General features: G+C 43.3%; 1 protein-coding gene across 1 annotated transcript; it reads left to right on the forward strand.

Annotated features, from left to right (window-relative positions):
- The first annotated feature begins 3,182 nt into the window (after window positions 1-3,182).
- Window positions 3,183-25,342, forward strand: LOC144103413 (uncharacterized). The gene is made up of 6 exons (XM_077636135.1): window positions 3,183-3,405; window positions 11,984-12,295; window positions 14,860-15,180; window positions 18,451-18,762; window positions 21,759-22,079; window positions 25,029-25,342. The coding sequence occupies exons 1-6, from the start codon at window positions 3,183-3,185 to the stop codon at window positions 25,340-25,342; spliced, it is 1,803 nt and encodes a 600-aa protein (XP_077492261.1).

The raw sequence follows: 25,342 nt of genomic DNA on the forward strand, positions 1-25,342 counted from the left end.
CAGTGAACTTGTTTCGGGTTCAACTATATTTTCAGTCACAGAAAATTTACGTTATGCAAAAACGATATCTACGCTATGCGTATATTGATGGTTCTAATGCAGCAACTAAACATTTTTTGCATAATGCTCCTGTTATTACGGCTCACAGATTATACTACTATCATTTCACTAATAATGATAATAATTAGTTTTATGGGAAAGCAAATGGCGCAGTATCTGTCTCATATATCGTTGGACACCAGAATCGCGCCGTAAGGGAAAGGATAAAGGAGGGTGTGAAAGAAGAAAGGAAGAAAGAGGTGCTGTAGCGGAGGGCTCCGTATAATTTCGACCACCTGGGGATCTTTAACGTGCATTGACATCGATATCGCAGAGCACACGGGCGCCTTAGCGCTTTTCCTTCATAAAAACGGAGCCGCCGCGGTCAATCATTTCAGTACAAGACTGAGATTGAAAGTCAGACATACTATACACAACCTGCATGCTTTGGAGTTTTTAGAAAGGAATGAGCAATATTGCGCTACCAGACACAGAGAATGTTGGGAAGCGGCTGCATGCCGAGTGACTTCTGGTGTGGAATGCCTATGTTATTCCTTGCCATCAATTCTGAACTATTATGAATCGACTAATTTTGACTGATTTGCATATTCCACTGGTGAACTTCAGTTCAGTTCAGTTGTTTTCCAGTCATGTACAATAGCTGAGGAGACCGGGAAAAAGCCGCACACGCGGCTTGACAAAGATACCACTTTTAGTAGCAGTTCGACACGGCGATGGTAGGATACAGTAAAAAATAAATAAAAAAGGAAGAGAAGAGAATAATAAGCACTACACACATTGTCATCACATAAACTCACCAGCATGGTTTCTGTGCAGTCTACACAAACGTAAAAGAAAACATTAAACTGCTTGGTCATATCAGTGTGTCCTTAATTTCAGGTCGGAATTCATTTGCAGACCCGCCGCGGTGGCTCAGTGGTTAGGGCGCTCGGCTACTAATCCGGAGTTCCCGGGCTCGAACCCGACCGCGGCGGCTGCGTTTTTATGGAGGAAGAACGCTAAGGCGCCCGTGTGCTGTGCGATGTCAGTGCACGTTAAAGATCCCCAGGTGGTCAAAATTATTCCGGAGCCCTCCACTACGGCACCTCTTTCTTCTTTTCTTCTTTCACTCCCTCCTTTATCCCTTCCCTTACGGCGCGGTTCAGGTGTCCAACGATATATGAGACAAATACTGCGCCATTTCCTTTCCCCCAAAACCAATTATTATTAATAATATTATTAATAATTCATTTGCAGGGACATATTTCTGCTGCAGCTACATGAAGCGAAGCTAATTGTCACATATAATTGGGAATAATAATAATAATTGGTTTTTTGGGGAAAGGAAATGGCGCAGTATCTGTCTCGTATATCTTTGGACACCTGAACCGCGCCGTAAGAGAAGGGATAAAGGTGGGAGTGAAAGAAGAAAGGAAGAATAGGTGCCGTAGTGGAGGGCTCCGGAATACTTTCGACCACCTGGGGATCTTTAGCGTGCACTGACATCGCACAGCACACGGGCGCCTTATCGTTTTTCCTCCATAAAAACGCAGCCGCCGCGGTCGGGTTCGAACCCGGGAACTCCGGATCAGTAGTCGAGCGCCCTAACCACTGAGCCACCGCAGCGGGGCTGTAATTGGGAGTCTAAAATAAAATTGTGAACGAAAGAGGCTTGAAGAAGGCGACGAGGTTGGCGATAAGGATGACGTGGTTTAACCGAAAACTAAAGAAGATAAAGAAGCATTCGGTGAAGCGGAAAGAGATGATTGGTGGAGAGAAGAAGAAGACGACAACAAGGCTTACGAGGACTAACGCCAAGGCTATAAAAGGGCGACGGAGAGCGAGGCATGGGGGGAAGAACAGAGAAGCGGAGGCTCCGGCAGGTCAGGGACACATCGGCTGGAAGAGAGCGACGCCGGCTACTGCTCCTGTGAGCTCGCGTTCTACGGCTTCGCATCATGGACTTCCTGCCGTTTCTGAGCCTGTTCCGAGGAATTAACTGAGGACGCTACCAGCTGCTACGGCCAAGGGTGTCTCCAGCGCTGTTGCCACCCATCCGCGTGGTGCCCTCAACGCCAACAACACCGGCATCACCTCCACGGACGCTTGGACCGGGAGCTTGTACGACGCAGCCAGTGACGCAGCCAGCGACGCCAGCCGCAACACGTCAAACGCTATCTCGACGCTGGCTACTGGACCCATACAACGTTGCAGCCGCACCGGACGAGCCGTGAGCACGAACGCCGACCGCTAACAGTAGAACGCTAGTAGTAGACGCTGGTAGCAGCGTTCCCGGGTCGTGTGTATTCTTATTCTTTGTGTTTTGTGTTAGTTTTGTTAGTTTTGTGTTCTAGTGTGTGTGTCACGTAGGGTGTATTAAATGTGCGTCTCTGTGGGTACACCTTTCTCCTAGCCCATTCTTTCGGTCCGAGTGTTCTCCGGGGAGATGTGTGACACAGAGATATAATATTGAATGTGTGTTTGTTAAAGTATGACGCTAATACGTACTTAATGCCTGAAACATGCAATTTGTGCGCAGACAAGGGCAATGTAACCGGCCATACAATTTAAAGTTGAATGTGAGCAGCTGGGCAGTTTGCCTTTTCTCGAGGTTGTGCTCACAAGGCACGACTAAGGCTTGCAGTTCTGGGTATACAGGAAGCCAGCCCGCACGGGATGGTACCTCCATTTGAAAGCGAACCACCCCGCTCCCCACAAGGCATCTGTCATTAAACCTTTATGGAAGAGAGCCGACACCGTATGCTCTCCACATGAAGGAAAAAGAAACAAGAAGCGAGTAGTCTCCGATCTCCAAAAAATGGCTACCCCATTTCATTCATCCGACGAATAATCCAAAAACAAAAAAGAAAAAGGAAAACAGCTCCATTCTTTTCCCAAGCATGTGCCACAAAAGAAACGCGTTTGCATCTCATACGTGAAAGGCGTGCTCGAGACGCTGGCTCGCATTCTCTGTAAAGAAGGGGTGCTAACAACACACAAACCGACTACCACCATAAAACGGCTTCTCTCCCGCTCGAAAGACCATCGCCTTAAAGAAAGGGCCCAAGGCGTTGTATAAAAAAATCCCCTGCTCAATCTGCTCGGCGTCCTACACAGAAAAAACGAAGAACTTCGCCGAAAGGATGAGGCATCACAAAGCGGACGTCCGACAAATGCACCGTCGGCGCAGCGCTGTGGCCGAACACTGCGAGGCATGCGACCACCGCATTGACTTGGACGGCACTATTGTACTGGAAGCCGAAGCTGACCTGCGCCGGAGGCTACTACTCGAATCGTGGCACATTCAACAGGCACGGAATAATGTTAATCGCTCCCTGTGGACACTTACCTCTCCTTACATCCATGGTTTGCGGCGACTGACACGGAAGTCTTCAACACGAGGGCTTGAAAAGCCAAGCTGCGCCACGCCCGCAGTCACACCATGAAGAATGACCGAGCCGGTCTCGAAACGTCGCGTTAAAAAAGATATATTGGTTGGTGTCAGTCATCTTTCTACTAAATTAATTAAATTTCCTCAGCCAGACAGGCTTCTGTCAAAAGTTTCTATTTGAATGTTCATAGTGTCTTGTAATATGGAGAATGGTATTTTCACGCAGGTTAGCAAGGCGCATTAAAAATGTTGTGCGACAGTGTAGCCGAAATTTGTATAACTGAATCACCTAGCTGGTATTGATGAATGATCCTTACATTCATAATGCGGTATTTTGAAAAATAATGGCCTTGCATTTGCTAGATACGGAGCACCTGTTATTGTCCTCAGCGCATTTTTTGGAATGAAAACATTCTGAATATTTGTATGGTAGGTCGGAAGTTTCGTTTTAATTGGTAACATGCGCTTGAACCTTGAGAGTGCAGCGACAGGAAGAGCCAGTTTACTCTCCATTTTCTCTATACAACCATCCCATAATAGAAATTCACTTAAGTGAAGCCTAGTGTTTTTGCAACAATATAACACCATGCAATACTAGGTCTGTATCAGCCGCGAGTTTCAGAATCTTTGCTCTGAAAAATATTGCTTTGCTTGTACATGAGTTCTTCAGTGAAGAATTTTTTGCAGACCAAGAGCTAAATTTTCTGAAATCCTAGTGTGTCCTGTCAACTATATCGTTGGCGTAGGTACCTGACAGAAATTGAATTGTTTCGTCAGCACAAATTACACAATACGTTTAGGAACCAATCTGCGCTAAATCATCATCATATACTTTGGACAATAGTAGACCAAGAAAACTTTCTTGCGGTGTACCATTCTTTATTTCGTAAAACGTTGACCGATGATTATCTACGGAAACCTACTGATGTCGGTCAGCCATATAGCTAGTGAGCAAGGCCAGTGCTTTGTAACGAACACTGTTTAGAGGCAGTTTCAAAAAGAGATTTTTGTGATTGAATGTCAAATGCTTTTGGACAAATATATGTATATTTTTAGAGTTGTTATTTTACATTCTAGGTTATTTAGAATTTTTTCCTTTTGCTTGAGGAGGGCTATTTCAGTAGAGAACTTGAGTCTAAATCTAAATAGTTGAACAGCTGCTTTTGCATTATATTTGTCGAGGAAATTAGAACGTCGTGAATATAATATTTTTTCTAGACTCTTGTAAAAAAATGACATAATTGACACCGGCCTATAGCAGCTAAGATTGGTTTTGGAGCAGCCTTTATATAGGACTACTACTTTCGCTTTCTTCATATCTCAGCGGAAAACGCCGCCATTTGGAACGAAATTATACATGTAAGTTATTACCAGAGAAATAATATCCAATACATACATAACTGGTTTCGACTTCAGTCGAAAAGCGCCTTTACTGCTTGTAAAGCTCAGACTTTTATTTATTCTAAGTGCCTCATTATCATCACAGCTTGTGACAAAGACACTGTTACTCGTATGGTTATTGATATAATCTAATATGCTACGGTCGTGTTCACTGAAGAAATAGCTATTAAACTTAGCCCGCGCTATTGCAATAGAATTTACGTAGTGAATTGTATTTGTCGAATATCGGTACGAATCGATTAAGCGTATTCCAAACTTCCTTTTCAGTGATCAGACCATCAAACATGTTAATGTGATAATTATTTCTCATTTTTCACAATGTTGCATTATACTTATTTGGGTATTTCTTAAATGTTCCCCACGCTTTGAAACTACGTGCGCTACAGTAAAATCTCTGATAGAGGGCATTTAATCTGTTTCCCATACGAAGAATACGGCAACTAATGCGGTTTTGGCGAGCTAGATTTATTTCGCTTACATCTCTGTACCAAAAACAGTTGTGATATACACAGGAAAATATTTGCAGAAAACTATAGGCCTTGCCATCTGTCGAAGCAGCAATAACTGGTTCCCAGCTAACGTTCAATATTTTGTGCCGGAAAGTATCTAACGTCGTTGAGTTGATAAACTCCATTTTACGTTTCCAGTCTTGCTGCTTGATTTGAGGCCATGATGCACATTACAGACTATAAAAACAAGTGGTTAAAACTAGTTATGCTCATAATAACTCCAGTTGAGAGCAGATTTCTTGTTTTCTCTCTAATAAGCAGATCTAAAACTTTTTCTGTCGTCATGGGTATGTGTGTAAGCAGTTCCACAACGTTTAGAAGACAAAATGATTTCATTAGGATCAAGCCGGGAGGTTTTGGTCATATTTTCACGCATGACAATACTTAAACCACCATCCAAATAAATATAGTGCAACTAAATTCCCAGTCAAACTGAAATCCTTGCGCCTTACGCAGCAAAAAGCTATCAACACAACCACCTGGGCCCCGATACACAATATTCAGTAGGATCTTGCAGATAGCCGCTCGTAACCAGTTGTGATTGAGCTGATTTTGCCAACCTTTCACACTGTACCCTATCAAGCACGAACATACACACACCTGCGCGTTCTCTGTTTTATTTAGAAACAACGAAATAAATATTCGCATACAAAAAGTGAATATTCTCTTCGATCTACGTCTCAATGCGCATATCCTCAGTAAACATGAATTTTGAGATTTTGGAGAAGTACATAAGGCATTATGTTTATCTCGAACAGGCTGAGCATTAAACTCAAAGCGGAAATATACCCAGGCAAGCTTTCAATATCATTATTTACATCAATCGGAGTGAAGTTTGTGTCATTCGTATTGAAATGCAAAATTAGGTGAACAGCAGCGGTTTACTTTCAGTGTTTCCTCAAACTTTCTTCAGCCGCCACGTTAGCTCAGTGGTTAAGGCGCTCGGCTGCTGCCCCGAAAGACGCAGGTTCGATCCCGGCCACGGTGGTCGCATTTTGATGGAGGCATAGTTCTAGAGGCCCCTATACTGTGCTATGTCAGTGCACGTAAGGAAGCCCAGGTAGTCGAAATTTCCGAAGCCCTTCAATATGACATCCCTCGTAGCCTGAATCGCTTTGTTGCGTTAAACCCCCATAAGCCATGAACTGTCATCTAATCATCACATCGGATCACGTGTGCCAGTTCTGCAATCACCTTTCTTAAATCATGTTGTTATTTCGGTGCCACGTGTGTTGATAGCCATTCTAATCAGCCCGTTTCTTGGTAATATAAAGGAGTGTCCTTTTGTATTCTGTTCGATTCTCTGTGATTGATACCTCAGGTATAGACGCCCTGAGTGCTTTTTCTTCCGAAAACCATCGCAATCTGCATTGCAGCTAGTTGAACTGTACCATCAGAGCTGGAACATTTACTGGTTTCTCAAGAATCCTGTGGGAAGTATGCACGTCCCTTTCACGGAACTCGGGGAGCTCAGCTAAATGGAGGCCACCGTTAATTTTCTGTGGTTAGTTCTCATCATGCTATTAATAGATGCCATGGAATTCCACTTTTACCGTTTACTCTTTCGGTCTGAATAGTTCACAGTGACCTTCAGCGGTTGCACCTCCTCTTTGGAACTGCAGCTCTCAAGGACAGCCACCCTATTCGTAGTTTCTTGATCTGTGAGTGCTGAGTACCCATTGTTTACTAAACCTCACGATATTTCTCTGACATCCTGGTAATCCACTGGCCAATGTAGTATTTTTATGCAAGATTTTCAAGCATGTCTTGTCTTGCATAGACAGCACTCAAAATGACATGAATATTGATATCTTCACATTCTTGGCTGCTTCTGGCTCCTCTCAGGTGCGACGAATAGCTTGCACCAGATTTCCAAATCACGGAAAAAATTTCACGCTTTCTGTCAGCTGCCGACTCGGTCACACCGGAACATTGTCCTATGTGATACATCTTGCAACATTAAGAGCATTACATAACACAGAATTTTACAGGAATCGGTTTAGAACATGGTAGGCATTTTTTATCGGGGCCAGTCATGCTTTATCAATTACCGGCCAATAACAATAACAAAAACGAAAAGCGCAATGCGCGACACTTTCGGCAACGGCGGTAGCATGGTAATAACCGAAGTTAGAAAGACATATGAAAAACATTTAACTTGCGACCGGTTGCAAGGAGCAGTTAGGATGCGAGCTACTCTCTGCTACCACCGCTGCCGAATCTATGTATGCGACCTGGGAAACGGATTTCACTAATTCTAATATCTGTTTTCTCTGGCCAAGGTTACTTTTTCTCCACTGGTCAAGTGTTTTGATTTGTTTATTAGCTAAGATTTTGATTGCTGTTGCTGAAACGGCACTTAATATATTACTCATTTTTAAGGAGTGCGAAACACAGGACTTAGTGGAAGAAATAAGAGATGAATCCATTCCAACTTGCCCAGTTTTCTGTTCTCGTTAATATAGGGCTGCGGACTCGTCAAGCCGCCTACTGGCTGCCTTCTTCACTGCCCGCGATCTGTAGTGTACATGGTGGAAATAGAGGTGTGATTTGATTTTATCTGAGAGAATGTCTTCATAGGAACAGCACAGACAGATACCTGAGGGTCGAAGCATATGAGTTCCTGCCTTAGCTCTGTTATTCGATCTCTTCCAGTGAAACATAACTTTGTTTGTACGCAAAAACGAGAATCACACTCCACAGCATTTCACCTATATTTATGAAAGGTACTGAGTAAAAACTAACTGATCGTTTATGAGCACCCGTGACTTATATGCAAGCACTGAGGTGATTTAAATGCATGGAATATATCATCGTTTGGTCATCCGCCTTGACAGCAGCAGGTGGCAGGTTCGAAGCCCACTGTCGGATACCTACGAGATGATTACGGGCGCACCACGATCTGGCAACCGGTTTATTCATGGGTGCAGTCCTGGGAGAGGCTCCGTATATCCCGCTGCGCTCACAGAGCACCCAACCTGCTTCGAACACCAGCCTGGAAAGGTTGCTCGATATATGTCATTTTGCTGCTCATTTGCTTGTTTTTGTGACATCTTAATAATCTTAATATTCTGTGTTAACCCTCTCAGTAAGGATGCCCAGGCCACCGATGCCGAGCAGGCGCAGGGACCAATCCAGTGAATGAAGGTCTTGAGCTAGAGCCCTGCTCATGTCATGATGTCGCAGTGTTTACATCGGCCAGACCACCGACTGCTTGATCGATGAAGGGAAAGACTTCACATTCTTCATAAAGCCCTACTGTTTCGGAGATCTAGCAACCTACGGTTGCTCTTATAACTCTGCGCCCTTATTTTAAGCCTCACCCACAATCGTATGTCGCATAGGCAACGAGCCACAACCATGAGATTGTAGAAGGCTTTCATGTCATCAATAGCGGGAGCTCGTGCATTAGCCACATATATTTTGCCGCGTTTGAAAAAGACGTTTCTTCTCGGAGAGATCTTTGCAAAGCGTACTTCTTTATAAGGAGTGTCTCTGTAACGTGTCAACTTGCTTTTTGGTGATCTTTGCAATCACCGCCACTTACAGTGATTCTGCTGTGGTTTGACGCTTTTCTTCAATTTACTTTTTTTGTTTCGCTTAGTTTTGTGTAAAGTGTACGCCTTGTAAAAATGTATCAATTGCGGTTCAGCGTCTGTCCCGGCTTGTTTGTTTTTGCCCAACTGCTCCCCTTTTTTTGCTGTTGCAAACATGCACTTACACCAACTTGCCTCAATTATGTCATAATAGTCGACGCACTAATAGTAGTCAGGGATGCAGGTACACCTTCAGGTTGAATTTGCAAGCAGGAAAACAACTCAACTCATAACCTAAAGCAACTGAATCTTTCGCATGCGATACTGGAAAACCGAAACCATAGCCGGGTAACAGTCAGTCTCTGGCGCGGCGCTGTTATCGTTTATTAGAAACTCCGCTTCCTGTGGAATTTCCGCTGGCATAACAATATGACATCCGCAACGGCTGTGATTGTGCGAAAGAGAAAGAGAGGGCGCAGGCAAGCACCGAGGGGATATGTAATATTTGTGACTCACAAACCAGGAACACATACACGAGGAACTCAGATAAAAAAATAGCAAAGTCTGGTGCAGTTCCTTTGGCATAACCGTTGCGTTAACCTCACATTTATAAAATATCGCTTTGTAATGCATCTCTGATATTTCAATAAGTCTGTAGTGAATTTTTTCCCTTTTTAATCATTGATTTCTCTCACACAATTTTGAAGAAACGTTGTGCTCAGTTGAAACGTTGTCAGTATATTTAGCAAGACTTCAATGTGAGCTATTTAGTGGTAGCTGATTAAATACAATGACGAGAAAAAAGAAGACACAGGCACATATACAAGCAAATATGTACGGCTAGGTTTCGCGTGCCGGCGGTTTTTCTTCTTGAGGAAACGTTTCGTGCCAGTGTACACCATTTTTTGCCACTTTTCTTAGGGATAAGTTTTGCGAATTGTATCTTTGCTAGAATGTTCTCAGCTCCTCAAGAAAGTGTGCCCAGTGGACTGATTCAATTCTATCATGGCAAAGTTTCTAAAACATCACAATAATTTTGTCAAGTTCTTCATTCAAGCTATAATGGCTGCTTTTTCAAGGTTGTAAATTCTTTCGATCTAGAAAAACACAATTCTTGTAGTAATACTGATTTAACAATGTACAACGTGTTGGCTTTGCATTCAGGCGGAAATTCCACTACAGGGGGAACACCCTCCTGCTACGTCACCTGGCAGACGGTGACGTGGCACGAGACTAAACCACGAGACTAAATTGTGGCACGAGACTAAACCAAGAGCGAATACTTTCAATTCGAAATATAAATCAAGAAATCAACAAGTGTCAGGAGTAAATGTATAGCGCATACGTTTAGAGCCAGAAACGAGCACGTTTTACGCTTTAAAAAAAACCAACTATGACATCCTGATAGAGAAGTAGTTAGTTGTACTATAATTTGGTATGTACGTTAAAGAACCCCAGGTGGTCGAAATTTCCAGAGCCCTTCACTACGGCGTCCCTCATAGCCTGAGTCGCTTTGGGACGTTAAACATTCATAAAGTCATAATTTGGTATTACTGGCCCAGCACAATCACGCGTTCTAAATGATAAACTGAAAATTTATTGGCTTGTGCTTGTGATAACAAGGAAGGAAACCGAAATTTTCGGTAATAAGCGTCTCATTTACGCGTATGTTGTGTATTGCAGTCTAACAATTCCGTGTTCCAAAATGACTGTAACAGCAATATAGTGAATGGTCAGACGTTTCTGTGATTAACTGCATATTCGTGGAGGCGGAGGAGAGAGATTTTAATGAAACAGGAGAGGTATGCCTGGTTGTTGACCTGGCATGCTACTCCAGCATATTCGTGGTTAGTTCTGTTATGGTGATGATCGTGTTTTGTACCTAATGTGTTATTCCGGTCTGCTAAAACGGTGCCGAGAAAACCGGTAGTTCTAAAGCTACATCAAAAAATCATGAATGGTCTTTCTTCCTGGCTTATCCTGCTGAAACTGGGAACACTCCAAAGAACTATACCCCTGGGAGCTGTCACTAGTAGTAAATGCAAGTTTTTCTTTCTGGGAAGGTGAGAAATACGGAGACGTTAGTACTTCTCTCAACCGATATATCCATGTTATTGAGTTCCGTGCATGCATAATAAACCCCAGTACTTCACTCGCACTACGAGCCATATGTCCGGTGGGGTCACACAGGTTCATAATGACTGGCTGCATGTTTCAAACCCAGAAGCTGTTATGGAGCTGTTCCGCCTATCGTACACTGCTGCTCAGATCAACGCAGCAAAAACTTCATTCTCGAGCAGAATTTGAACTGCGGATGACGCAAGTAGGGCAGCCTTGTTTCCCGTTGCCATAGACAGTTCGACCATGGCCGCAGCCTCAAAGCAGGTGCATAGACGCCGGCTCTCGCTGAACAAAATACCAGAAAACTGTGCGTTGATGCAGAATAAGAGTAAAGGAAAACAGTATTTATTTATTTATTTATTATTTTATTTATTCAAATACCCTAAACGGCCTCCGGGGAGGGGGTATTACATGGGGGGGGGGGGGCACACGAAGCACTTTGACAACACTTTGCTCGAAACAGAAAAGGGAGAGAAAAAATACAGACATCATTTTGAAGTACAGTAATAAACAATAACAACAACACTATAGCGCAAATAGAAAGCGTAAAAATTCAAGCAACTCGGATTAAGGATACAAACAACGCAGAAAGAAAAAGAATGGAAAAGAAACATCTGGAAGAAGGTAGTAGAATTCGAGGGAGCACAAAAGAAGGATTACTAACTCTATAAAAGTAGAGTGGTGCACAGGTGCGTACTAGAAACTTATTACATGCAAATGCTGAAGCTCATTTTGACACATTGTTCTGTGCGCTCTAAGTATGAGAAGCGAATGCTTGAAATCCAGGTACTCTTCGTTTTTCAACATACGTTCTCCAGTCACCTGGTACGCTGGAAGAGTTAAAACCAGAAATAACTGAACTTTCCTGCCCAGGAACAGGACTAAAGGCGTCAGCGGCAGCAAGAGACTGCTGTGCATGAAGACAAACGCGAACAGAACAGTATTTTGTGGCCTGTAACTTAAACAGGGACTTTTTTTTCTTTCAGAACCGGATTCACCCATGGACATCACGATAGTCGGTGAATCACCCTCTCGCAGCCTGCTCAAGTGGGCGGGTCCTAAGGAGTGGTCTGCCGTCCTTAGTACTTACGCAGTGATGGTCTGCACCTCCTTCAACGCGTGCGATGCAGAGGCTGGTGACATGGACTGCACGAACTACGAGACGCCAGTCATGAAGCTGCCGTTTGACAGCACCGCTGACACAGCGTACTGCGTTATGGTGACGGCGACGACCCGTTGCGGCGGCGACGTCATCCTGAGCAGACCAGCCGCGGCAGTTGTCAGGACTCCTGCGTTCCGTAAGTTTCCGCTTTCTCATTCTATTGCCTCCAGGAAACCTATGTAACGCAAACCATTGGCACTTTTTTAATGAACTCTATGTCGCTTATGTTCCATGGCATGCTTTACTCTCTCACTGAGCTGCGCCCTTAATTTCACTTACTCGTACGGCTCAGCAGTGTGTTCTAACCGGCGAACACCGCGATTAAGACCCTTTCTGATATCAATGAGTTTTTTCAAGAACACTGAACTCGCCGTTCAGTCCTGTAACTAGTACGTGGCCAGTTATCTTTAAAAGAAAATTGCTTTTGTGTTCTCAGCATACGATGCTATCGCTACCATGGGGCACGGCAAGGCCGCTTTGCAAAGCGTTTTCCTTTTTTTCCAGTCCTCGACTAGCAATTTTTCGTTCTAACATTCAACAGGAGGCTTCCTTGTTTTCACTAAACGTGATATCTTGGTGTACTGCAACGCTGTTTTCGTCCATTAAGACAACAACATTTTCACCGTTGTATATGTTCTCGGGGATAAGGCAATTTTTCTGAAGGCAAAATTTTATCTGCGTCTTAGAAGCAGGGAGCTGAGTTCCTGCGCCGTACTAGGTGTGACACTTTCCTGTAGAAACTCTCTGCGCTTCTTTCTTTCATTTACACTCTGTGGCATGCGGCCGTTCCCCTTCTTAGTATGAATGCAACTCATATCATTTAGTATGTGCGACGTTCATGCTTGTGTTAGTGAAATATTTGCTCACACGCCTTCCTAAAATTTTGGTATAACAATCACTGAAATGTGGAGTCAAGTGGAATGAAATATCAATGTGCAAGGACAAAATGGAGTTGTTATAGATAAGTAGTTACTAATTGGTGAGTAACCAAAAAAACAGTTGTAGTCTACAACAAAAACAATAAATCAACAACGTAGTTCGTAGGTCTGCAGTCATGGTTTTATGTGGCACACAGCTACAATTGGCTACTGAACAGTTTTGAGCATGAATTATTTGTCGCTTACAGTATATGTAGTAGGAAAACGTGAGTGCGACAAAACGACAGACGCAAATCACTTTCTATATCACGCTCGTCGTGTCGATTGAATCAGCCATATGTAAGTACGAACCGCTGGAAATTTAGTTTTTAGAGGTGTGCTCTTTCTGCATGTAGTTCGATAAAGGAATAAAAGTCTTAACATGTAGGCACAGAATTACAATCGTTGTTCTCAGAAATTTTTTATGGATTTCGGCTGTTCATAATTCAACATGCATTTTCAGATATTCTTTTCAAATTGGTTATCCAACGTCCGATGCATAAACTTTAGATGCAGAAGCTTGGTCCAACATGTGCGTTAAAATTCTGGCGTGTTGCAGTAATCTTACAGGCCGATCTGCTATCTCGAGTCTGGTAAACTGGTTTCAGCGCCTTACTTAACAATCCATAAACTTAATTGGGGCAGTGTATGTAAACTAAACAAAGACGGTATAGGAAAAATATGCGAAATATTTTGGAGCCAGATAATTTATATTTTATGGCGGAGGTACGAAAAATTCGAGGCGTTAACTATATTTATTTACTTTTTTATTTATTTGGTACCTGCATCGCCTTTCAGCATTACAGCAGGGGGGCACTTTCACATTCAAAAAACAAAAAATCATGCACTTAACGCGGGAAAAAAGGCATCATTAGGTAGAACATTAACAATATGTGGCGGCAAAGCATTCCATTCGCGAACTGTTCGCAGAAAAAACGAATAACGGAGTACGTCACCTTTAAAAGGAAATTCATGAAGCTTTAAATTGTGGTCCCTTCGCTTCGAGACATAGAAAGGCGGCTTCAAATATTTTGATCCGTCTATGCCAGTCTTGGAATAGAAAATGTTATGCAAAAATTTTAATCTCAGGTTTAATCTCATGTTTTATTGCTGTTAATGCGAGAGCAATCATATAGCAGTGGATTTCAAATGTCAAGTTAGTAAACTGTAATGAACAGGGACTTCTGCAGCTAAATAAAAGTAAAAAAAAACATGTTTTCAAAGCATGCTCAAGTATCAGTACCTGTCACAATATGGATATAAAAACTGATTTTTTAAGGTTAGATCTAGCCCGCAATTGTTCGCACCATAACCCTCTGCTCTTCAGGAAACTTGTTATTGAATATTTTTACGGCTTTAAATCTGGAGAGCACTCTAGGTAAATAGATCAACTAATATTTTTATGCTGAAATACTTTACTTCTAGAGATGTTAAATAGATATTGGTTATTAATTCAAAAGGCTTTATTTAAACTTAAACAATACTCAAATAAGAATCATAGCAAGTTGTTGGGTGATTTGGTCGGTCATCTCTAAGAAAGAAGCAACACAGAAAAATTACATGGACAACATACAATGGGACAAGAGTGCGCCTCTTCCGTGTTGTCTCGTCCTTGAGTTTGTTTGCGTAGTTTGTTTAGTTAAAAATGGAGAACGATGATTTTTGGGCTTAACCAGATGCAGCCTTAGCTGTCGAAGATCCCCCTCTTTTATTCCTACCAAGCAATTCTTGAGTTCCGCAAGCACGTTCAGCTTAAAATTGATGAAGCAAGCAATGTTTACAGGTCCTCCTGATGTCTCTAAGGTAAAGGTGACGGTCGTGGGAAACGACTCTTTCACTGTGAGCTGGCAGCGACCCGAGGGCCAGTTCGACTACTACTGGATGGAAGTCACAGACAGCAACGCTGTTCTAGGCAGCTCTGAACATCGCCACGTGGGTTCGTGCGTCAGCGGCACATTGCTTCGGCCGCACCAGACGCAAGTCCGCTGCAGCCAGGTGAAGAGCTGCACCAACGCCAGCCTGACTATTTACACTCATGTGAATGGTCCACCAGAACAAACCTCCCACGGAGTCACCGTGGAGGGCATATTTATACCAGGGAAAGGTATGTCACACGATTGTCTAGACATGCTGTACAGGTGAACATGGATCACTGAACGTGCCAGGAACATGACTCATTTGGCATAGCCCTCGTTTACGTGTCGTTAGCTGTACTTCATGCGAGGGTGGTCGTTGTTATAATTATCTTTACTACTTCTCGGGGGCAAGCGAAAGGCTCTGATTTTTTTACCCCCTCCTCTAGTGTACGCGTATTATGGTGCTGCGTTTCTGCTCAACGTGTTGGCCGCAGCCAAAACGTTATCGACACGGCAGTCACGTGACCACGCCGTGCATGGGTAGAAGGCGCTTTGTTGTCTCCGTGTTAACTACAGCGTCCTTCTAGGCCATACCGCGGAAGCAATTCGCAAAGCACGCTGCAATAAACTGCGCGTTTTTTTCACTCTGAATCTTTTTCACATAACCGTTCCACTCTCGTTTGAAAAAAGGCGATTTGTATTCTCTTTGTTAAACAAATTTATCGTATTCATTCGTTTCTCATACAGCACCGAAAAAAGGACATCTGTAATAAACTTCTTTCACTGCCTCTCGTTTTTCTGAACTCTAAGTGCACAGGAATTATCGGCAGACTTCTATGCGCCTTCGCCTAGCGGTCAAACATGGGCCGTTCTAAAAAGCTCCACTGATATTTTTCACCGGTTGGGTATTCTCGCCAGCTTATATTTTAAAGCTCTTTATTTTCATCAACTGTGAGCATGCCGTCAAACTTTGCCCTCCGCAGGAGGCAAAGTAAACACTAACTCGTCTCAGCTGCTTATACTTTCTATTTCCAAGGACTAAATATTTACTTCATCTAGGGTCAGCAACGCACGCATGCGGTCGCATTTACTTCGTTCGAGCAAAAAACGCGCTACTCGTTGGCCCTAATGACTGCTTTCCTTCCGCGGGTAGTAATGTGGGCTAAGATGTCGAGGGCATAAAATAGTGCTAGTCAAAGCAAGAAAATATTTCGGCACTAGTGGTGTCAGCTGATTCCACAACACCATTCTTCAGCCATCGCCTCCATAGAGAAAGACTTAATTTTTACTGCTATTCATTGTTATAATTGTTCTCGCGATTCCACTGAGCTGTACATTCTAACGAAGAAGAAGCAACAGCAGCAATTCACGATTGGGGCTACACTTTTGCCGTCATCTTCCATGGAAACTTTTTTGTTTATTCAACTACACCTTGGCCAATCCCCCCGCGTGGGTATGTGGCATATACTGGGGCGAAGAAGAAGAAGACGAAGAAAAAACATGGATGAGAAAGCCGAGCTTTGGAGAAACTTTTTAAATTGTATATCATTAGCTATTCGTTATTTTCCGCTGAAAGTTTTTAATGTATTGTGAAATTCCATCCTCAATCATAGCCGCCTCATAATATGACTGAACTCTTAGAGGCTTTGTTGTGCCACGTTTTTAACATAATAAATTTTAAACCACCAGGGCTTAACATTTTTCAGCAGAAGCCATTGATTTCTGATGGGTAACGTTTCTAGAACGTGTGCTCAATTTTTCTGCAGATGCACTTGTAGTGATGAGTTTGTTAGCACTGTTGACATCGACAGTAGTCATTGCAGGAATTAAATCAAACGGTAAATTGGCTTTTTGAAGCAACGTAAAATCACATTTTTACTACCATGGAAAGCCAGTGTTTGGAGAGAGACAAGCAATTAAAATGCGAATATTGGTGAACCGCAACCGAAGGAAATGAATGGCGAAAATAAAAGGGCTCCTGATGTTGCGCTTGTATCTTCTCTTGCCACTATCTTCCTCATGCGAGCACCTGCTAGCCAGCAGCTGGAAGCGACTGGGGCATGCATGCTGCAGCATCATCGCTCATGAACCACGTGTGCCCCCCCCCCTTCCCACTGGACAATTCTGCTTGTTTGGCTAATAATAATTGGTTTTTTAGGGAAATGAAATGGCGCAGTATCTGTCTCATATACCGTTGGACACCTGAACCGCGCTGTAAGGGAAGGAATAAAGGAGAGAGTGAAAGAAGAAAGGAATAGGTGCCATAGTGGAGGGCTCCGGAATAATTTCGACCACCTGGGGATCTTTAACGTGCAATTTCTTCATAATGCGTATATGACACGGTCCTAAGCGCGTTCTCTTTTCTTCTTGGGCAACAGCTGCCAGCCCTGCAAAGGGCTATGGATGAGACTGAATTTCTTCTCGCTTGTACTTAACCGTATTTGGTCAAAATGCAAATACTAGAGGTTATATTCCATTTCATGATCTCGTCAGCGGGGACACCTGGTTTGAAAACAGTCACGAGCCAGATGCATTCTGCCTCGTGCTTGCTGAGCACTTCACCGCAAAGCGTCACTGAAGCGCTTTATAAAACTTGACAGAAGAGCCCAGTACTGATGTGGGGATCACTCTCAGCTTCTATGCTGTGGCCTTCTGGCATGGTTAAGCAACTTTTTAACTTGTGCGGTTAACATGGTGCACTGTTAGCAGGTAAACTCACCTACTGACGAGAAATAATGCATTACGGAAAGGCGAACAGGAGAGAGCGGCATCTTTTGTGGGAAGACAAACAGCGATCAATCCCTTACTAAGTACAAGCACTACTTTTTAGTCATCCCGGCTCCTAAATCAGGCACCCTTCGGTTAACTTCTTTGTTGTGAATCGTAATTAAAGCTGCTCCTTTCTCATTCCATGCTTACTGAGCCCTGATGTCCAATTTTGACGGCGTTCCTCTCGATCCATAATTTATTCCACCCCGAGCTTTAATTTTTCTTGCACAACTATGCTACCTTATACATTTCAAAAACAAAGAGGAAAAAATTTGCTATGAAAATAATAATTCCAGGGTGAAAGGGTTAAACGCAGTTGAGGCACAGATGAAAGTCCACGTCAAATTCAGAATCCACACGAACCCACATCAACAGCAGTAGTTGCATAATGGCCGCCGAAACACTACATCGGCTCCCGTTCGTTTATGTATATAGACAAGTGAGCAAGAAGTAAAGAAAAATTTGTATTAAAAATTGCGACACCGGGCTTCCACCTGCAATCACTGTCGGTTCGCCTGGCGAAGATACAAGAGGCCCAATTATTTGTTGGACGCTAACATGCTGTACGCTTTCAGATTTCGTAGGTAGAGGCGGCTAGAGTTTGTCATCGATTATGGGGCTCTCTATTTCACGTGCATAAAGCACATACCGATGCTGTAATTCTTCGTTAATTAAACAAAAGGAATTATGAATCACGCGCGTGATTAATTTAAGATTACAGTACATTACTGCGCTCGTTTTTACCGTAGATCTGCACACACCGAGGAACATCACTTTCACGTGGAAATCCACTACCCTGACGCGAGTGCAATGGAATCCCTCAGCAGCACCCTGGGCCCCTGCTCGTCTCTACATCGTTGAAATTTGCGACGCGTACGGCGTTTGCGATGCAAGCGAACAAGACAGGAGCTGCTCACACCACGAAACGTTGAAGACGTGGCTGGATTTTGAGAGCATCGCCGACACTGAGTACTGCGTCCTGGTGACGTCGGGTGCGCGATGTGGCAGTGGCATCGTGAGAGGCACTCCGGCATCAGCGACATTTATGACACCCACTTTTGGTAAATCTGACAGTTTGCGTTTGTCTTATTAACGAAATTAATAGACACATATGCTCTTAGAAGGAGGAGAGGAAGGGGCCAAAAATTCTTGCCATTAAAACAGATCTCTCGCGTTTCTGATTTCTTTCCCCATTAGACTTATTTCATATGCGGTGTCATTCTGTAAATTGTGGGAACAAGTCAGCTGACCAGGCTGCTCGTACCGCCCAGTATCTCTGTCTACGCGCTTGTGTCATTTCGCGACGTTGACTACGTTCAAGCCTACATCGTTATTCACTTATTTTATTAAGCACCTTTTGGTGTGAAAATAGTTCCAGCGCGAAATTATTCAGTTTGGTCCCAGACATCATAAGCATTTTTGCCAACTGCCCACCCAGAAATCCTCTTACAACTTTATTCACAGACATGGTAGATTTTCCTTCTATATCAAAAACTTTGGCCTATCCCTCTATTTGAATGGTTCACATGAAGTGTGTGAAGACGTGCGTCACTGCTTCCGAGAATGCTTCCTACCTGTTACTATCGTTTCTTGTTTAAAATTTCTTTGCTCATAACAACGTCTACTTACTCTGATGAGAAATGCTGCTGCTTGTGCTGTTTTAAATCAGACCGAGCCACACATCACGCGTGCTATTATTGATTATAGTATTTGATTTGATTTTCCTCGTTCCTGTTATTTATGCTTTTACTTTTATTTTTACGCATTCTTACTACCTTGCGAGTAATTCTGCTTCTGTGGTTATTTTCCTTCTCGTTTTAAAACTGCGCCCGTTAATTTTTCCTGGCTCTCTAAATAATCTTTTCATAAGTTTTATTATTCTATTCTATGTGTTGTTGAGGAAAGGAAATGGCGCAGAATCTGTCTCACATCGCGGCGGACACCTGAACCGCGCCCTAAGGGTCTGGATAAAGGAGGAACTCAGAGAAGAAAGGAAGAAAGAGGGGCCGTAGTGGAGGGCTCCGGAATAATTTGGACCACCTGGAGATCTTTACCGTGCATTGACATCGCGCAACACACGGATGCCTTTACGTTTCGCCTCCATCGAAACGCACCCGTCGCGGTTGTGTTCGAACCCGGGAACTCCGGATCAGTGGCCGAGCACGTCAACCCCTGAGCCACCGTGGCGGGTGATAAGTTTTATTTTGGAAAATGTGTTTTATGCATGTATGTGTTTCTTTTTGCCTTTCTTCTTATTTTATTTGCCTCGATGCAGTGCATTTTATTGCCTTTGCTGGTTTTAGTTCTTTTTTCCTGTCTTATATTTATTTGTTTTGCAAGGAAAGCATTTTGAACATGTTTTACCTGCTGTACTGCACAATGTGTTGCAGCCAGCCTCCGTCTCTGCTGCTTACAAGCACCAGTGGAAAATCATTGATCTTGTGTTTGAGCTCGGCTGCTGTGGGAGCAAGGGTCCTGCAGAGCCCCTACCACGCTCTGCACAGAGACCGGCTACGTGGTCCTCTGTCGAGCATGAATGTTTTTGGGCATGCCCATTCTGCTCTCCCCGAGGTGCGTCATGACTGCGGTGTGGAGTTCTGAGTCACTCCGACCCACACGATATACCCAGCTGGGGCACGATGCATAAGCAAGACTAGAGTCCTTGCATAAATCCTCTCTGGAGCGTTTTTAATCGCCAAGGCATGAGTTCTAGAAGGAAGTAATATTTGGGTGAAATGCACGCCCTTTAGTGAGTGTCTGCGCGATCTTCAACCCCCCCCCTCCCCCTATCATTCCAGTTTTCCACTTCGGCACTTTTAATGCTTTATTGGAAACTTTGTACCTGCACTCTTCATTTGTTTCCTTTAAAATTCGTACATTTGGAATTCTGTCATGCTTTTATTTCTTTCTTTCGTTTCTTTTGTTGCTTCTCTTTTCTTCTATTTAGTTTCACGCGGTGTATGTACATACTTATATGTGCCTTTTCATTTTTTCTATTATAATTTTTTTCTTTAAAGGTTAGATAATTTTTCTGTATTTCAGGGGTCACTGCTTAAGGATATATGGTATAGTCTCGTTAACGTTTTTGCATTTTTGCTCCACCGCTTCGGTTCCCGTGTTCTCATTGTGTCTAAATCTGTAGTACTGATGAACGTCTCCTTTATTTTCCAACGTCTTGTCCTCTTGTTTTTCGTTGGTGTCGCAATTGTTCCTTTTTATTTCGTATGACTGCTGGCACTCTCTGCGCATCTTTTCTTTTGCTTTTCCCTCTTACTTGTCTCACAGCATTACAGCCTTTTTTACGGGTTCTTAATAATAATAATAATAATAATAATAATAATAATAATAATAATAATAATAATAATAATAATAATAATAATAATAATAATAATAATAATAATAATAACTGGTTTTGGGGGAAAGGAAATGGCGCAGTATCTGTCTCGTATATCGCTGGGCACCTGAACTGCGCCGTAGGGGAAGAGATAAAGGAGGGAGTGAAAGACGAAAGGAAGGAAGAAGTGCCGTAGTGGAGGGCTCCGGAATAAATTCGACCACCTGGGGATCATTAACGTGCACTGACATAGCACAGCACACGGGCGCCTTAGCGTTTTGCCTCCATAAAAATGCAGCCACCGCGGTCGGGTTCGAACCCGGGAACTCCGGATCAGTAGCCGAGCGCCCTAACCACTGAGCCACCATAGTGGCCTAATACGACTGGCGTGCTCACTTTTTAACCAACTTTCCTTCATTTTATCCATTCTCTCTGCGTAAGAACATTTTTTTATCTAATATGAGTGGTTTGCTTTTCTTCTTTTTTTCGTTCTCATTTTCGTTCTGCGTTATTATTTTCTTTTTGTTGGTATTCCAGAACACGGATCCATGCGCAGTAAAAAAGTGCACGTGTCTGTTTCCCTGTCCTACATTCACATAGGACTACACCCAGAAAACGAGAGAGTTATTAATTTTAAACTATGGAGTTAAAGAGATAACGAACCGTGTACCAGTGTTTTCAGGTTGCGGAAGCAATGTATTCGAACACCAACGTTTGCTGCAGGTCCACCAGACGTTACCAACATGACCTTAGAAGACATTGGGGTCGACTCCTTCACCGTTTCCTGGGAGCGCCCGAAAGGCCACTTCGACTACTACTGGGTCGCTGTCACCGACGACGAAGGTAGCCGCGGCGGCAGCGAGCATTTTCACGTGGACTCCTGCCGAAACGGCACCATCCTTCACCCGGAACAAACGCGCATCACCTGCGGTCATCTAGAGGCCTGCACCAACGTGAGCTTCAACATTCGGACCCACAGCAACGGGCCTCCTGCACGGACCTCTGCGGGAGTCACACTCGGGGGAATAGTCATTCCTGGCGCAGGTACGGCGTGTCGAAGCTAGCAGAACCCGCTAATGCCCGGCGTATCAGATACGACGCGAATTTTAAAAAAAAATCCCTATCCACAAAACAAGCCATGTTTTGATAGTTTATTACTGCTACTTTGGTGGGAGGGAAGGATTATTGGCAATTTATTTGCGTAACCGTTTATTTATTCTGTACGGACGAATACTTTTGCTTCGTTTTAGTCTTAGGCGTAGAGAAATCATGTATCACAGGCGGTCAAAAAATAAACCTAATATTTTTACGAAACACAAATGCAGACGCAGTCATAAAAGTACCGTATTATTTTTCAATAGCGTATCCACTGCGTTCAGTGCAGGAGCGACAGCGAATTAACAATATCATTGAAGCCTACTATTAAGACAGGGGACAGGGTTGCTTGGAGAGACGGAACTCGCCTTTGTACCGCAGGGGCATAGTTATGATGATGAAGGTAATGGTGATATCTTACTACCAAGGCAAAGCACAGACTTACTTGGAGAGACACAGAGAATGCCTTTGGCCGTCAGATGCTGTGCAGACGCAAAAGGATTATCGGGTGAACGGGGCCTTTAACGCCTCAGCCAATCTACTGTAGTAAAAAATGCGCGGGTGAAAAATTGGCTACCACTTTTACGGCTAATTACTAACCGTGGTGGCACTCAAGATGCCCGACCCCTTAGCGTCTCCCCAAGCTATCATCATCTTAGCTAAACAGAACTCATGTATTCGCTCTCGTTTTTAACGCTGCACGAAAGGAATCTTTATATTTAAATGTCTAAGTGAACTGTAGTTATTCAGACACTTAAATATTCTTCTGCACTGCTTAAAAATGAACCAAACCTCGATTAGCTTCGAATGGTAGAAAATTTACTCATACTAGCAAATGTACCGATGAGTTCCTGAAGAGGGCTGTCGTGGCAATTAAAAATAAAAGGCACTTCCGCTGGAATACTGCTAGTATTGATGGTTTTGGCTTGGCGGCTAATGTTCAACGTAAAAGTAAAAGTGATGACGCCACTAAGTTTAGATTTTTATTGCTCTAAAACTGTATAACAACAACTGGCAAAAAAAGAATGATTCGAGAACGCGAAATCAAAAGAAGAGCGTTAGCCAAGTGTTTTTCCTTTTTTGCTTTCAATAAATTCAGATACCAAAGCGTACACGACACAACGACAATTCGTTTGGTACCACCCGCATCACTCTGCGACCGCTAGTTCGCCCGCCACGGCCCTCCGGAGGTCGCCCCTCAATACGGTTTCGGGGACGATGGGTCGTCGGTACGAATCCCTCACACACACCCGGCATCAACTCGACTAACAACTTTGTGCGCCGAAGTGTGCCGATTTGTGCTTGCCCACTGAGCATCAACGTAGGGGGTCGCACCTTACGCGATGCTGCAGCAATTTGATCACATGACCGGCCGCCGTCTTGAAATCTCAGACGGACAAGAAGCGTTCGAATGCGAGTAGTAAGAGCTAACGCTCTTGAAAGGCAACTTAGGATGCACATTTTTGCCGAGTGCATGAAGCCAGTGCTTATGAAACAACAGTGATTTCTGCTGAAGTGATGGTTTGGGGAATATATATGTAGTTCCTTAATGTGGCCTGTAAAGGAGATAATTCCTGAGCTTTTGTGCAACAGCCGCTGTGTTAACCTTGTTTCTTCTACATGCGCAAGCAAATAGGGCCTTCGGCGCGTAACGTGGACGTTATTCCATGTTACCTATACCATTGGCTGCAGTGCGCCCACTGCAGAACAAATGCTTTTTCTCCGACTAAAACCCAGTCAACCCACGTCTGTGTCGGTCGTTGCTATCCTCTGCTCACAAGTTTACTAATGCTGTCTCGAAAAGTGCCACCTTTCAAGCGTTTCCTTTCTGCCGTGCTACTTGTGTTAGGCTAGGAGGCAAGGAGATACCGTTTTAAGGCGAAAGCCTATAATGGCCCATCGTTGTCCGTCCGTCCGCGAAATCTGTCACACTGTGATATCACCAATGGCATAATTGCCATAACCCATATACTCTTAGCAATTACGAAGTAATGAGTTATTAGTAGTGTTGTCATTAAATAGTAATTAGTAAAAAAATAAAATAATTAAGCTAAAAAGAATTAAACTGAATTAAAAGTTAATTTGAAAATAGAAATAACTGAATAAAATTTTTAAACAAATAAATAAAAGTAAATGAAGAAGTTGAAAATACAAATGAACAAAAATAATAAATAAAAACAACTGAAATAAAGAAATGCCTACAAGCGCCGTGGATAAAAACCTGCGTTCTAGAAAGTTCCATGCTCTCGCATTCCTGCACTTAAGCAGACTTAAGTGCCCTCAGAATTTTTTTTTCATGGTGTTTATCTTCAAAAGCAATCAATGCTTGAATCGCTCAAGTTTATTCCAAATTATAGATAATTTCTCTCTAAATGTAAATGCCTTCTGTCTCATAAAGCAACTCTGAGCACAAATTTATTCTGGTGTGTATCGATAAATTGTCGTGTACTGTTGAGGAAGATATAATTTTCACTGAATTGCAGAGGTTCTAAAACTATCCGAAAAAACATAAAACGAATTAAATGTATCACGGTCATACTGCGGCAGCGTCATGAAAGTTTCTTGCTCGAATCGCCCAGAATAGGTTAAACGACCGGCGCATCTCAAAGGTGATATCGAGGTCTTAAAGTTCTTTAAGCAAACAATTTCAATGCATTGACAGGACAAAACGCAACACAACAGACGTCCACATAAAAAAAGAGCGTTAAAATCAATTTTTGCAGAAAACAAAGACTGCACGCAACTTTCACGTTACTCCTGCCATTTTCTTTTCTAACTTTGGTAGCGTTCTATCTAACCTGCTGTAAACCGTGATCCTAGATTCGTATATTGTTCTAAAATGTATTCAGTACTAAAAACCATATTTGGCCTGTCTTTCTTTTCCGCATCCTCACGTAGCCCCTGGAGACTTCAGGGCTGACGTTACAGCCGCTAGCAACACTTCGGTGCAAATCGTGATTCATGTGTCGGACGTCAAGAGCTGTCTCCTGGACGACTGCAGAGGATATTGTTACCGTCTATATGGAGGAGGATCAGCATTCCGGCATTACTTCGCTTGCAATGACCACGACGGACTCACCTCTGTTGTCACCCTGGATGTCCTTGAAAGTGACTCGCGTTACAGCTGCACCGTGACGTTGATCAACGTTCACAAGGGCCAAAACATGTGGAAGTTTAAATTTCTTTATTTCGACACCCCAAAATGTGAGTAA

This window comes from Amblyomma americanum, chromosome 9 (genome assembly GCF_052857255.1).
Source record: "Amblyomma americanum isolate KBUSLIRL-KWMA chromosome 9, ASM5285725v1, whole genome shotgun sequence".
Taxonomy (NCBI): domain Eukaryota; kingdom Metazoa; phylum Arthropoda; class Arachnida; order Ixodida; family Ixodidae; genus Amblyomma; species Amblyomma americanum.

Excerpts from the sequence above, each read along its gene's own strand:
- LOC144103413 (XM_077636135.1), top strand. The coding sequence starts at position 3,183 with ATGAGGCATCACAAAGCGGACGTCCGACAAATGCACCGTCGGCGCAGC. Across the intron at positions 12,296-14,859 it reads TGTCAGGACTCCTGCGTTCC|GTCCTCCTGATGTCTCTAAG; the intron begins GTAAGTTTCCGC and ends CAATGTTTACAG. Across the intron at positions 15,181-18,450 it reads CATATTTATACCAGGGAAAG|ATCTGCACACACCGAGGAAC; the intron begins GTATGTCACACG and ends TTTTTACCGTAG.